At 47.4% G+C, this 14,549-nt stretch overlaps 2 protein-coding genes across 2 annotated transcripts in view; one reads left to right on the forward strand and one right to left on the reverse strand.

Moving 5' to 3' along the window:
• LOC134449558 (E3 ubiquitin-protein ligase RNF19A-like) overlaps positions 1 to 3,974 on the forward strand; it is a 60,401-nt gene extending 56,427 nt beyond the window's left edge. The window contains exon 10 of the mRNA XM_063199565.1: positions 1,030 to 3,974. Coding sequence (XP_063055635.1) covers positions 1,030 to 2,221 — 1,192 coding nt within the window. The 3' untranslated portion in view covers positions 2,222 to 3,974. The remainder of the gene's footprint in view (positions 1 to 1,029) is intronic.
• Positions 3,975 to 4,438: 464 nt separating this feature from the next.
• Positions 4,439 to 14,549, reverse strand: part of spag1b (sperm associated antigen 1b) — a 31,286-nt gene continuing 21,175 nt past the window's right edge. Inside the window, exons 16-19 of the mRNA XM_063199566.1 lie at positions 12,002 to 12,128; positions 10,664 to 10,828; positions 8,091 to 8,432; positions 4,439 to 7,082 (exon numbers count right to left, since the gene is read on the reverse strand). Of these exons, the coding sequence (XP_063055636.1) occupies positions 6,954 to 7,082; positions 8,091 to 8,432; positions 10,664 to 10,828; positions 12,002 to 12,128 (763 nt within the window). The 3' untranslated portion in view covers positions 4,439 to 6,953. The remainder of the gene's footprint in view (positions 7,083 to 8,090; positions 8,433 to 10,663; positions 10,829 to 12,001; positions 12,129 to 14,549) is intronic.

The following is a 14,549-nucleotide window of genomic DNA, read 5'->3' on the forward strand; positions in this document are numbered from 1 at the left end:
ACACACACACACACACACACACACACACACACACACACACACACACACACACACACACACACACACACACACACACACACACACACACACACACACACACACACACAGAATAGCACAAAACTATGGCGGGCTCCATCCTCAATATTTACTCCCCTTTAGACAAGGATGGGGAAAGTTTAGAAAGGTGCAGACTCAAAGAGGTGCTTACTTTTGTTTTCTGTTCATAAAGCATGTTTATGTCTTGTGTATGTAGGCCTGAAAAAGAGCCTAAATCTTTCTATGGCTAATCAAGTCCTTGAATGCTTCATGCATCGCTTCAGAACTGTGCATAATCAAACACACCTTTTGGAGGCATTGAGAATGAGCACTACTGAGAATAAGAAACGTTGGATGTGTACCATCCCTCACATACCCCTAAAGTGAGATACTTCCAACCTGAGTACACGCCACAGCTTCTCCTAGCTGCCTTATGGGTGTACATATTGGGGAATGAAACTCCTCCAGAACAGACTTTATTAGGTTTGGGAGATGTGGCAGCAATGCTTCCTGCCAAAAGTTATCCCATGGCGCTGCACAGCAGACATCTGCAGCATGTGGGATGCTTATGCCAGCAGCGTTAGAGTATAGCACCAGCGCTAATAAAGGACAGCCGGCCACTCATCACAACATGACATTTACACGTCTGAAGACATCGATAAGGAGATACCGCTCATGTGCTTCAGATGATGCTAGTAGACATGCTTTTATGTTGAATAGGACTACGGCTGGGATTTGAATGGAGGGTTGTTTTTTGGCAGGCAGCTGTTTTTTGTCTCCTTTCTGTCTTTTGAAATATTATCCTCCTTCTTTTTTCCCTCACTTGAACCTATACCAGAAAGTAAATATGGCAGGAGAAGTCTAATGTCAAATCTGATGCTATACAGTGTCTGATGCCATACGTTGCCTGATATCGGATGCCGGATGTACTTTGTCTGATATTTTGCATTAGCATTAAGGGAGTGTTAACTGTGTGTGTGCTTGTGTGTGCAGGGAGGGCAGTAACACGGAGGTGCCGGTGGACACAGAGTCCAAAAAGCTTCAGCAGCAGACCAACACCACCCCCACCACCCCGACCCCCGGCCCCGACTGTGGCAACCACACCACCACCTCCTCCACCACACGCTGTGCCTGGACCTGTCAATCAGCCACCACTAACCAATTCCACTGCTCCTCCTCCTCCTCCTCCAAACACTGGGCCAAAGACTCCTCCTCCACATCCTCCTCCTCCTCTTCCTCGTCCTCATCATCGGGGAAGAAGCAGAAAGGCAAGCTGAGGAAGAAGAGCGGAGGAGGTGGGAGTAATCGAGGAGGAGGAGGTGGTGTGTCAGGCGGTCCGCAGGTGAGCGGTGAGTGTGGTGGTGGTGGTGGCGCGGAGGTGGACTCTGGTCTCCTGGAGCGTGGCAGTGTGCACTCCTGCCACTCCAGCGGGCCCGACTCGCCCTCGCTCAGCGGCTCCCTGCCCTCCGTGGCCGACTCCCACTGCAGCCAGCTGTCGGAGCTCAGCGCCGCCTCCGACACCCTCGACCCCATCGCCGTCCCCGCCCTCTCCACCACCACCTCCGCCACCCCTCTGACCCCCAACGTGACCCCAAACGCCACCCCCACCACGGCCCCTGCTCACCACCACCCCCACCATCCCCACCATCACCATCATAATAATCAAACGCAACACAGTCAGACTCAGCACCACACTCACGGCAGGGCGGCTCCTGTAGTAGCCACCCAGCTGCAGCAGCAGCAGCACGGGCGCTTCGCCTCCGTCAGCCCCCTCCCCGAGGTGGAGAACGACCGGCTGGAGAGCTGCCCCCAGCAGATTGTAGCCGCTGCCATGGGGGCCTGTGTCTCCTCCACTGCTGCCGCTAGTAGTAGTAGTGGGGGTGTTGGTGTTGGAGGTGGCGTCCTTCCTGCATCGCCTCGATCCGCAGAGGCGTCCGCGCTGTGCCTGATTGCGGAGGAGAAGGTGAGCATGGTGGTGCAGTCGGCGGAGGGGCACGCATGCAGTGTAGGAGAACAGCAGCAGCAGCAGGAGGAGGAAGAGATGAAGAGACCAGGAGGAGGAGGAGAAGAAGGAGGTGTACATTGTGGTGGGGGTGGTGGTGGCGGCAGTAGCAATGCTGGAAGCCCCAGCACACAGCGCCACCCGCGGGCCACCAGGGGCAGCTGCATACAGAGCGACCTCTGAGGCACAGCAGCAGCACCACCACCCGCTCAGCTCAGACCTGAAACAATGTACCAGACAAATGTACCCTTACAGACACACACATCTACACACACACATCTACACACACACACACACACACCACAAGTGCTGTAAAAAAAAAGAAACGAACTGAAGAGAACTACCCTTAACCCCCTTTTGCCTCACATGTGCAGTCTCTCTCTCACACACACACACACACACACACACACACACACACACACACACACACACACACACACACACACAGAGTCATGCAAGTCCCTCTCTGCACACCACACTGACAGCACTGCAGTGCCTCACTGAGCTTAATGCCCCCAAATCCAAGCCCACCTCTCCTCCACCACCACCTGCGGCAGAGGGGTGTAGCAGCAGCAGCAGCAGTAGAAGATGGCTGGGCATTTGTAGTCCCACTTCATTCTCCACCCCCACCCCACTTCATTCTCCACCCTGTGCTACATCTTTACCATAATGCTGTGTTCACCTCCACCACTATGCGCAGTCCTTAGTGGAAAAGCGTTTCTAAACATGCGCTGTTGTCTGTGGTGCGTGGATGTCCCTGGTTAAACCCAAAGGAAACTGGTCCAGAAGGCTGAGAGCTGGCTGTGAGTGCCCGATGAAGCCATGCTACCGTAGCAGACAGGCACCGGAGCCAGCCGACCGGACCGGACCGGACCGGACTGGACTACACTGACTGACTCACTCACTCATGTGCTGGAGGTTTGGCCGTTTCCAGGCTGTTGCATAGGGAACCACTGTGGCAGCACCACAGCTAAAAGCCTACTACACCTGATCCTGCACTCAAATACACACACACACACAGCTATATAAAACACATGCATACACACTTGCACACATTCATGCAAGGACCTTTTTTCAGCTCTCTCCCAAACAGGCTTCATGTTATCTGTCATAGGGACCACGCAATAATTTTTTTCATTTTGTTATTATGGAAAAAATGTTCTTATTTTTGATTGTTGAAAAAACAATTGCCCATTTGTTTTTGTTGTTTTTTTTCCTTCCCCATTTTTGTAAATGATTCTTTTTTGTGAAGTACGTTGCATAATCTCCTTATTTATTTTGTTTTTTTCCATTTTTCTTTCCTTTTTTCTCCTTTATTATATATTTTTGTTAATTAAGTTCGTTCCTCTTCAAGGTGCTTGAAATGTGGCTATGCACCAGTTGCTGAAAAGAAAAACACGAAAGAGACGTTGGGTCGCAAGATGGTGCCCAGAAAGCAAGAAGTGGGACGGAACCAAGATGAGAACTGGATTCTCCCCCAGAAACCCACCCCCATTGCCGCCTGGGACAGGAACCGAACTGGCTGCATGCAGTCTGAGGTGAACTGTGTCGCCATCTTGCCCCAGGCAGACTGGATGGAGAAATAAAGGGTTCACCTGTGTCTTTCATAAGGCTTTCAGGGTTGTAGCACTGAGTCTCTTCAGTAGCCAGGCACAAACGCAATGATTTAAAATGACGACCAAAAACGTGCCTGTTTCTCCGCCATGCGCAAAAAAAAATGGAAGGCGGTGAAACAAGGTCATTATTATAGCTTAGCGCCTTGCCTACAAAGAACTCAAGTGAGTTTTTCTTTATCTGAAATTTCATGGTGCCTTTTTGAAATGTAACATTTTGGGTTTTTTGTTTTCTTCATCAATCTGTTCTAATTTGCTACAGTTTTAAGAAAACACTGAAGCTGAATGTGTCTCTCTCTCACTAATAAACGTTTGGAAACAGACTCTTGTGGTTCTCGTGTGTACCGTACAACATCCTCAGGTTAATAGGACTTGTGTAAAATGGCCCTCCAAAAATTAAGCTTCAGCTCTTACCGTCTCTCCCTCGTCATGACACTCTACCGACACTAGTTAACTATTGCGTACTACTATGTCAACAGAAACGTATACACATGCAGATACGTCAGAGTTGCAACACCAGCGATCAACTGCCTTTCATTCCTATCCTCTGCAGTAGCCTGCTTACTACTTACAATCCCCTGGCGTAGTTTCTAATTGTGGTGCATAATTTAAAAAAAAAAAAAAATTGCCCTGTCCATTTTGTGTTGTAATATCGTGGTAATACATATCCAGAAAATAAGTTTAAGTTCAAGACTGATCTATTTGATTCTCTTTCTGCTAGTTAGAGAGCTATTGCTCTAGCACTACAGAGATCCGAAAAGGTTTACTGGTCACCAGACATGACATGTCAGGAAATAAAACGTTTTATTTCTGTGGCAACCACATCTTCCCACATGTGTGTGTATGGTATTGTGTATATATATAGAAATATGACTTGATAGAGAATCTGTTATTCCAGTATATACTTAAATTACAATTTAAACCTTCACCTTTTTTTAAAATACAAATTTTTACACATCTCATGAATCTACAATCGTAAAACAATGAACACTTTTGACTGGAAAGCAATGGAGACAAAAAAACAAAAAAACAAAGAGAGAAGCCGGGCCACATATTGCTTCTCAGCGCTAATGCGATCTGGTTCTTATTCACCATACCACAGTACATTCATCCAAATATTGCATCAGCATTTCATTCTCCACAAATCCATGAAACACAGACGCCATTTCTCAAAGTCTAGTGTGCATCCTTCCAAGTATATCAGCCTTCGTAATCACGAAGTGATTGGATAGTCTTTGGTGAACTCTGCTGAGTATCCAATCACCCAGCGTGACTAATTAGGCTGACACACTTCCAAGGCTCATACACTTGACATTGAGAAATAGCCATACTGTCTGCCTCGGATGGGGGAGGGGGTGGGTGTGTGTCAGATTCAAACCTGCATGCCGACCTAGCTGCAAGCATCCAAGGCACACACATGCGTGTGCATGCCTAGCCTCTCCGGTCACCTCAGACACAAACTATGCACAAGTACTTTTCCTGAACTCTACCTTACACAGAATTAATAGAATTAACTTGCAAAGTCTACAAGGAAAAATAAATGTAATTATATATATTTATATATGTATAAATATATATTATATAGACTTGTTTGTTTGCACTTATAAACATATTGCCACGTAGACCTGTCACAGAAACCCTCTTGAGTTCCCCCAGGATTTGTCAACTCATGCTTGAACACAAGCTTACAGCATTTTGGCCCTGTCAAAAAAAAAGAAAAGATTTTGCTAAGTGAAGAGTGTTTGACTTGAGCTTACATTAAATAAACTAACAAAACAGCTCTGACAACCGGGTACCCGTGTAATAAGCCTTGAGGAACCTGAACCAACTGTTAAGGCCTAACAAGAGTCCATTTACCTTAACATCAATGAAAGTGTTGAAATAAAAATGACTAACATCATCAATTGTGTATCTATTGTGGTTGGGAAATAATTTCTGGTTTCAGTCCAATACTAGTTATCATTTACATCCGGGATATCCTGTGTTAACAAACTTTCTGTAGGACCCCCTCTGAGAACTAACAGAACAGAAATCTGTGTTGATGTTCATGATTTCTGGCGAATTTCAATAGACCTTCCAACCCTTGACTTGTCAGACCCAAAGATGCTGCATTTTTGTTGGTGATGTTCTGGCCTTTTCAAGAGCCTGGCCATTCTAATGAGGGCATTTATCTAAAACGATATTGGGAGTATTAACATACTCAAAATAGGATCTTGAAAAGGGCTGAACAAAAAAAAAAGGCAACATCTTTGGGTACTGACATGTCAAGTGTGGAGTAAGCAATACAACTGCATGTTGAAATTCTTTATCTATAGCTACACAGGGTCGGACAGGGCATTCCGACGACTATGGTTCCCTCGGTATATTGCAGTGCTAAGTGGGACAGAGAGAGCTAGAGGAATCCCCTCTCGCCTGACTGGCTGCATGAGAGCCAGCTGTGTGTTCTGGAGTGGAAGTCATGGGCGCAGCATGGCTGGGCTCCTCTGCCAATGGGGACAACCAGTCATGCGCAAATGAATGGGGATGCCACAAAAGAGACTAGTAAATGGTTCTCTTTTTGTCTCTAGTTCCTGTTCTATCCAGCCAACTGTCACGGTCGCGGATGTCTGTCTGCTGCCTGCACAAAATAGCTTTTTTATTCATTCTCAATACAACGCTAGCACTTCAACTGCAATGCTAACACACACACCCCATCCAGCATCCTGCATCCTGCATCCCACCTCACTGACTTCTTACACATATCAAGTCTGTCAACACACTTTACTTCACCCACTGCCTTTTGACTCCATCCTGTGCAATACACAAAAAACATTGATAGCACAAAACAAAAAACAAACAAAAAACACTGTCCGATTAAGAGTCCATTTTGTTTTCTCCCTCTTCCTGTAGCCCGTAGTAGACCCAGCATGGTCTTCCTCATCATGGCTTTATCATAGACAAAACATGGCTTCTTTTCTCTGAAGTTCATTTTGGTGTGCAAGTTATCCACCCAGCAGGGTCTTCACAAAGGACCCCCGTCTTCCTGCTCAGTTCTCATTTTTCTCTGCGTGTGAAAGGTTATGTCGTGTACGTATAGTGCTTTGATGCATCTGTTGGTTATTATTAATGAATACATTTTTATTGCTTTGGGATGTGTTGTGTTGGAGTAGTTACTCTTGATCTTGATGGATGGAGCGGACTGGGGATAGATGGTCTGTTTTTTTGCATAGATCCCTGTGTGGTGAGAGAGACACATGCAGAGGGTACAGTAGATGTCTTGTCTTGTCTGTCTAGGTTAGGTAGGATGATGTACAGGTCTGGGATCAGATGTACTTGTTGGCCAAGTTCTGCACGTCGTCCTTGGAGAAGGCCTCGCTCTCCTGCGCCGCCAGGTGCTCAAACAGCTGAGTCATCCCGGCGCGCTCCTCTTTGTCTAGCAGCATCAGCACCACCTGAAGAGACACAGACACAAACAGGTTACTCCCATTGTCCCTACTCCAGCACAACACTGTGTAGACCAGTGTTTCTCAACCTTTTTTTAGGCGAGGCACCCTTTCAATTCATGAACAAATTTCAAGGCACCCCAAACCAACAAGCTGTAACATGGCATCGCATCTGATACCACACAAGCTTATAAAAGTAACACATTTGGAGACGTCACACAACCTACGTTCGAAGTTGCAGCATACTGGGGCGACCTAAATGTACTTTATTGTGCGTAAATGGCAGATGAAAGATTCCACTGACTAAGCATTAATCTATTAATTTAGATAAATATTATATTACATAATTTATTTCTCAGACACGTTTATGCGGCACCCCTGAGGGGGGCCTGTGGCACCCCGGTTGAGAAACACTGGTGTAGACACTGTAGACCAGACAATGGAAAAAAAAACAGTATTCCCAGCACACGCATGCACACACGCACGCACGCACGCAGACACACACACACACACACACACACACACACACACACACACACACACACGTCACACACACACACACAACTAGGTACAGGTTATTCACACACACACACACACACACACACACACAAAGGAACAGGTTATTCATATTGTGTGCCATTCTATCCTACACCAAAAGACAGTCATGAAAAAGTAGATTCAGTATTTCTGAGTCTGTGTGAGTTCTTCTTTTCTATGGACACAGTTCAGACTGCTTAGAAGGCCACTGTTGAATTGTATTAATAAAGCCATAAACAGTACTTTGCTGACTACAAGTGTGTTGTTATGATATACTTGAAAAGCCAGAGTGTTAGGACAGTCCATAGTCTTTTTTTTCTACCCACACAACACCCAAATGTTTTTGCTTGACTGTGTAGAACAGTGAATTCAATCAATCTGATTTAAATCATAGGTTAAGAAACCATCTGACACACAGAAGCTCGCAGATTTTTGTCATGGTACAACACAGCAGAAACATCCACCACAGGCAGCACTTACGGAGAAGCGCTCGGCGGTGTGAAGGTGGTTAAGGTGTCGGTACACCAGGGCGGGGTCCTTCTGCAGGAGGTGTCCGTCCAGCGCCCGCATGATAAACGCTACAGTATGGCCGTCCAGCTGGTTTGCGATGTACGAGGGAAGCGTTTCCGGGGGGACGAAGCGGAGGAGCTCGGCGCAGGCTGCCGTGTCGTCGTGGGACCGCGCTGCGCTCAGTGCCTGGCCGAACTCGTAGGCGTTTGAGGGCTGGTTGAGGGGGCTCGTCGTCTGGTTGACGTGGTTCTGCTCTGGGGCTGAGTCATGCTGCTGCTGGCCTTTGCTGGGTGACACCTCTGTGTCATCCACCTGGGGGAAGAGATGGATAAGTAATTAATTAAGTTTGCTTGATGAACGGGCCATCTTGCATTACTGTGCTTGGATGACTTTTGATAGTAGACTTATGAACACTCTTCAGTTATGAACTAAACACACTGGCTACTTGAAGTACTATATGCTGTGAAGATACCAATTCATTTACTCATTCATTCATTCATTCAGATTATCTTCGTCAAAGGAGCTTAGTTTTAGGCAACACTGATATTACGTAAATCTGCAATGTAAGACCTATTTTAGGATATGCTATACTCCACCCTGCTGTGGAAGCCACTTCCTGGCACTAGTAGAACACCGTGAGCAGCCCTGAGCCACCATTTTTGTGTCGGAAACATGGACCATAGCGGCCAATGGGATTAGCCTGACTCTCCCTACAGAGGGATCTGAGGAGGTCACATATTCCAGACCAAAGTCACGTCAGGGTCAAATACATCTGCTGTCCACATCAGAATTAGAACGGAGGAAGTCTGACAGTGGAGCTGAGCAGACTGCAAATGTTTTCAAATTACAAAAACAATTCCAGTTGCCTACAAACTGCCCAAACTGCCTACACTCGCTGAAGTTGAATTTAGACTGGAAAGGGACATTACATGCTCTTGTCCAACGAAATCTTGAAAGCCGATAAAAGCATCACCACTATTTTATTCATGCATGTGTCATTGGTTGTCATCTATATCCATGTAGATAGAGCACTTTCCCCTTGTAGGACGACGGTTTGCATTTGCATTCAAAATGTCCATTATATACCTTCACTGCAAAGGGTGTGAGTCATCGTTTTGTTCCTTGCCTACTGCACTATATAGTGGATGAGTTGACAGTTTTTCCTAAGTGTTGTGTGGACTGTGGAGGAACACCCACCCCTGTGATGGGGATGATGCAGCAAAGTTTGCCTTTGCTTCCTGGTCCAGCACCCAAACTACTTGAGGCAGGCAGACATGTGTGCTTTAAGTCTAAAAAGTCTACAAAATGTCCCCCAGTATGAAACAGACACTTTGAGCACTGAACCTGTAGGTGAGTGTTTAAGATGCACCCCAACCCTTCCACCACTACTATGCTCCAGTTGTGCATACAGTACAACAGGGCAGGGGGTGGTGTGAGAAAACCCAGCTCACTGTGTATGAACCCAGCCCACCTTGGTTGAGGAGCCTGCAGCCACACTCCTCATGCCCTTACTGCCCTTGTAACTCAGTGCCCCCTCACCTAGCCACCCTGCTCCAGTTATGTGACAGCCCATCCAGTCTCTCACCTCTGTGGAGGGTAAGGTGCATTGTGCCTTGGCTGATGAGCCTGTGGCCAGACTCCTCAGGCCCCTTAATGCCCTACTTACTCAGTCCTCCACCACCACCACCACCCCTCACCCACCCACCCACCCAACTACCACACTCCAGTTATGTGAAAGCCCACCCAAGGACGTCTGTGATGGGTATGGTGTGGTGTGTCTTCGCTGGAGAGGCTGCCCCTACTCCACTTAATCCCCTTGCCATTGCAGCCTGGCTCCTCATGCATCTACCCCCCTCTACCCCCTTATACCTATTGCCCTTGTAACTCAGTTGCCACCACCAACCACCAACCATCACCAAGTAAACACAGTATACTGTGTGTAGGCACTGCAGGTGTTGTGTGGTGGGCCCACTGACCTCTGTGATGGGTACAGTGCTCCATGTGTTGACTGGGGAGCCGGGGGCAGACTCCACATGCCCCTACCACCCTCAGCATACGTCCTGCCTACAGTATACAGTATATGTAGACAGTAGGTGTTGTGTGGTGAAGCCCACTGACCTCTGTGATGGGTACGGTGCGTCGTGCCTTGGCTGGGGAGCCTATAGCCAGACTCCTCATGTCCCTACCCCCTTCCAGTATACAACTGCTCTCACCATTCTCCAGTTATGTGTATACAGTAGACTGTAGGTGCTGTGTGGTGAAGCCCACTGACCTCTGTGCGGCGTGCCTCGTCTGGGGAGCCCCCTGCCAGTATACTACTGCCCTCAGTATTCTCAAGTTATGTATATACGGTAGATATTATCCAGTAGGTGTCGTGTGGTGAAGCCACTGACCTCTGTGATGGGTACGGTGCGGCGTGCCTTGGCTGGGGAGCCTATAGCCAGACTCCTCATGACCCCTACCACCCTTAGCATACGTCCTGCCCACAGTATACAGTATACAGTATATGTAGACAGTGGGTGTTGTGTGGGGAAGCCACTGACCTCTGTGATGGGTACGGTGCGTCGTGCCTTGGCTGGGGAGCCGGTGGCCAGACTCTGGCTCTGCTTGAGGAGCTCCTTCACCTCCTGCAGCTCCTTCTCCGCCTCCTGGACACCCGGGTCCAGCTGCAGCACCTTCTGAAGATCACTACTGCACGCCACGTAGTCCTGATACACACACACACACACACACACACACACACACACACACACACACACACACACACACACACACACACACACACACACACACACACACACACACACACACACACACACACACACACACACACACACACACAGAAAACTGTGTTAAAAATGAATACACATTACTCTACTCTACTATACACACATACACACTGACATAGTTTAGATAAAAATAGTTACATAAAATCACTATACAGTTGTATATTTGAAAGAAAGAAAGAAAGAAAGAAAGAAAGAAAGAAAGAAAGAAAAAAAAGCAAGAAAGAAAGAAAGAAAGAAAGAAAGAAAGAAAGAAAGAAAGAAAGAAAGAAAGAAAGAAAGAAGACAGATCCAAACAAAGGGACTTTTGTTAAAGAGGGGAAAATAAACATCCTGGCAAACTAGGTTAAAGAGCATATGGGCACACATAGTTGGACACTTGTGACCAAAAAGCGTTGCATAATAAGGACAGCTTTTACTCCATATTAAACATGGAGAACGAGGTTATCTAACAGCCCTACACTGAGCTTGATGTTATAATAAAATCAAGGCAGAGGATGCTGAGTATACAAATGTTTATATGTAGCTGTTCGGGACTTCATGAAAACAAAGGTGGAATGTCCGCACACTGCTCCCGTTTTTCTTTTGTTTTTATTTTCTTAAGTGAATGTTTTCGAGCGGTGTGCTCTTCATCAGACTCCTATTTTGGACTTCCCCAGATTGGTACAGCACACCGGAACAAAATGTCCACTGCCCCTTTCGCCGTGGCATATTTGAGTACTAATACACGAACAGACAGGGAAGCCGACGGGGGGGACAAACAGGTCACTTGTCCTGGCCCCAGGGAGAGAGGGGGTCCAGAACTGGGTCCTCATGACATTGCAAGTATAAGTTGGGGGGCCGTTTTAGATAACTTTGTCCTGGGCCCAGCCAAAGCTGTCAGTGGCCCTGCGCGGCTCTGCGCTTCCTTCAGAAATGTATCCCTAAGTTTACCCACATACTACCAGCAAATAAACAACGCACACATCCTACAAAATCACTCCAAGCACTGATAGTTTTCACACAAATAATGGCAGATTCACATAGTTACAGCATGCTCACACACACACACACACACACACACACACACACACAGGTAAGGTGTGGGCTAGTTACCTTGAGTCCCTTGTGTGCCATGGCTCGCCTGTAGAAGGCCTTCTTGTTGTTGGGCTCCAGGCCCAGGGCCGAGTCACAGTCCTGCTTGGCCTCCGCAAAGCGCTCCAGTTTCACATAGCACAGAGCTCTGCACCACAACACAGGAACAAGCCAGCCACACACACACACAACACACAACACACACACACACACACACACACACACACACACACACACACACACACACACACACACACACACACACACACACACACACACACACACACACAGGCACGCACGTCCACACACACACATACCAACACACACACGCAGGCATGCGCGCACACACACCACACACACGCACACGCGCGCGCACGCACACACACACACACACACACACACACACACACACACACACACACACACACACACACACACACACACACACACACACACACACACACACACACACACACACACACACACACACACACGTACGTACATCAGTACAGACAATGGCAGTTCAAGAAACAGAACACCATCCATTCCTCACACCTCTGCACTTCACCAATGTGTCTTATCAGTTGAGGAACAACAACCCACACTACAGTACAGTGACTATGGGAAACATGAGAAATCAATGGTACAATAGCCGTGGGATTTAACCCTTGATAGACCAGGGAGCGCAAGAAAGCATTGTGAGAAGGAAGCCTAGTAGGTTCAGAATAATGCACTTCCTTAACCCATTTTAGCCTTCATGCTCTTGAGATTTGAGAAGTTTTCATTTAAAAAGTGCATATGTTAGGGCTGAATGAACACATTATAATGCAAAATGAGCGTCCTAGCGATTAAATGCAACTCATTTCATGTTTTATGTGCTTCGGAGGATGAGATATTTAGGATGTAATAGGCATCCTTTCCCAAAAAGGGGTTGGGCTAGAATGGGTTAAAAATATGAATGGAAACGGACAATAAGTCACTGTCTTCAGAAAAAAAGATGGAAATCATCAAGTGTCATTTATTGGCGAGGCTGACAAGGCCGTATTCATTTTTGTCAGTGGGCATGTTTCTGTAAAATTATCTCTAAAATGGAGGCTGGTGACTGTAGCATCTACGTAGAACGCATGCTGAATGGAAAAGCCATCTTGTGGAAAAACAACCCCAAATGAATCTTTTCCTCTGCATACAGTATACAGTATATGTTCCACCTCAATTTTGTTTGGCATTGAAAAACACACACACACACACACACACAGGGGTGCTGCTGACAAGTGGCCCCAGGCCCAGGTAGAAAGGGGCACATAATTAAGTCCACATTACATTGTATGTATTAGGCTGGGGGGGCCCTTTCAGGCAACTTTGTCGTGGGCGTCGCCAAAGCTGTCAGCGACCCTGCACACACACACAAACGCACACACACACACACACACACACACAAACACACACACGCACACGCACACACATACACACACACTAAGTGACGTACACACACACACACACACACACACACACACACACACACACACACACACACACACACACACACACACACACACACACACAGACACACACACATACACACACACATCTACTCTCTCTCTCTAAAGCAGTCTGGCCTCAGTGAATAGAGAGGGTCAGCTGAGTGTTGACAGCAGACAAAGGCAGTGGCAGTATGACTCATGTGCATAGCCTTTCCTTCATAAAACCAACAGGGTGTGATGCTATTGAACTGAGAGGGGGCGGATTAAATGGGCCTTGGATAGGACTGGACACACACACACACACACACACACACACACACACACACACACACACACACACACACACACACACACACACACACACACAACCCACCCACCCAGCCACACACACCCACCGACCCACCAACCCACACACACACACACACACGCACACGCACACGCAACACACACAGACACAGACACAGACACACAAACACACACACGCACACAAATGCACGCACACACACACACACACACACACACACACACACACACACACACACACACACACACACACACACACACACACACACACACACACACACACAGACACACACACACACACACACACACACAGACACACACACACAGACAACACACACACACAGAGCCCCTTATCGCCATCCCCCATCATCAGGACAGAGAGCCGACAAAACCATCAGGGCTCTGGACAGGTGGCGGGATACTGTAGGTACACTCTCACCATGTGCCGATGCAGCCCATTGCTAATTCACCATATGACAGCGCTGCAGAAAAATAAACAGCTTCCTGAATCACCTGGCCTCGATCACCTGTCTGCACATGCCATGCAAAGACTGATCTGGCGCTATCTGATGCAGTGTGTGTGTGTGTGTGTGTGTGTGTGTGTGTGTGTGTGTGTGTGTGTGTGTGTGTGTGTGTGTGTGTGTGTGTGTCTAGAGTAGTTACCTGTTGGTGTATACAGCACACTCGCTGGGTTTGAGTTTAAGGCATTCGCTGTACTTCCCTACTGCTGTGTGTGTGTGTGTGTGTGTGTGTGTGTGTGTGTGTGTCTATAGTAGTTACCTGTT

The sequence above is a fragment of the Engraulis encrasicolus genome, chromosome 5 (assembly GCF_034702125.1).
Source record: "Engraulis encrasicolus isolate BLACKSEA-1 chromosome 5, IST_EnEncr_1.0, whole genome shotgun sequence".
Taxonomy (NCBI): Eukaryota; Metazoa; Chordata; class Actinopteri; order Clupeiformes; family Engraulidae; genus Engraulis; species Engraulis encrasicolus.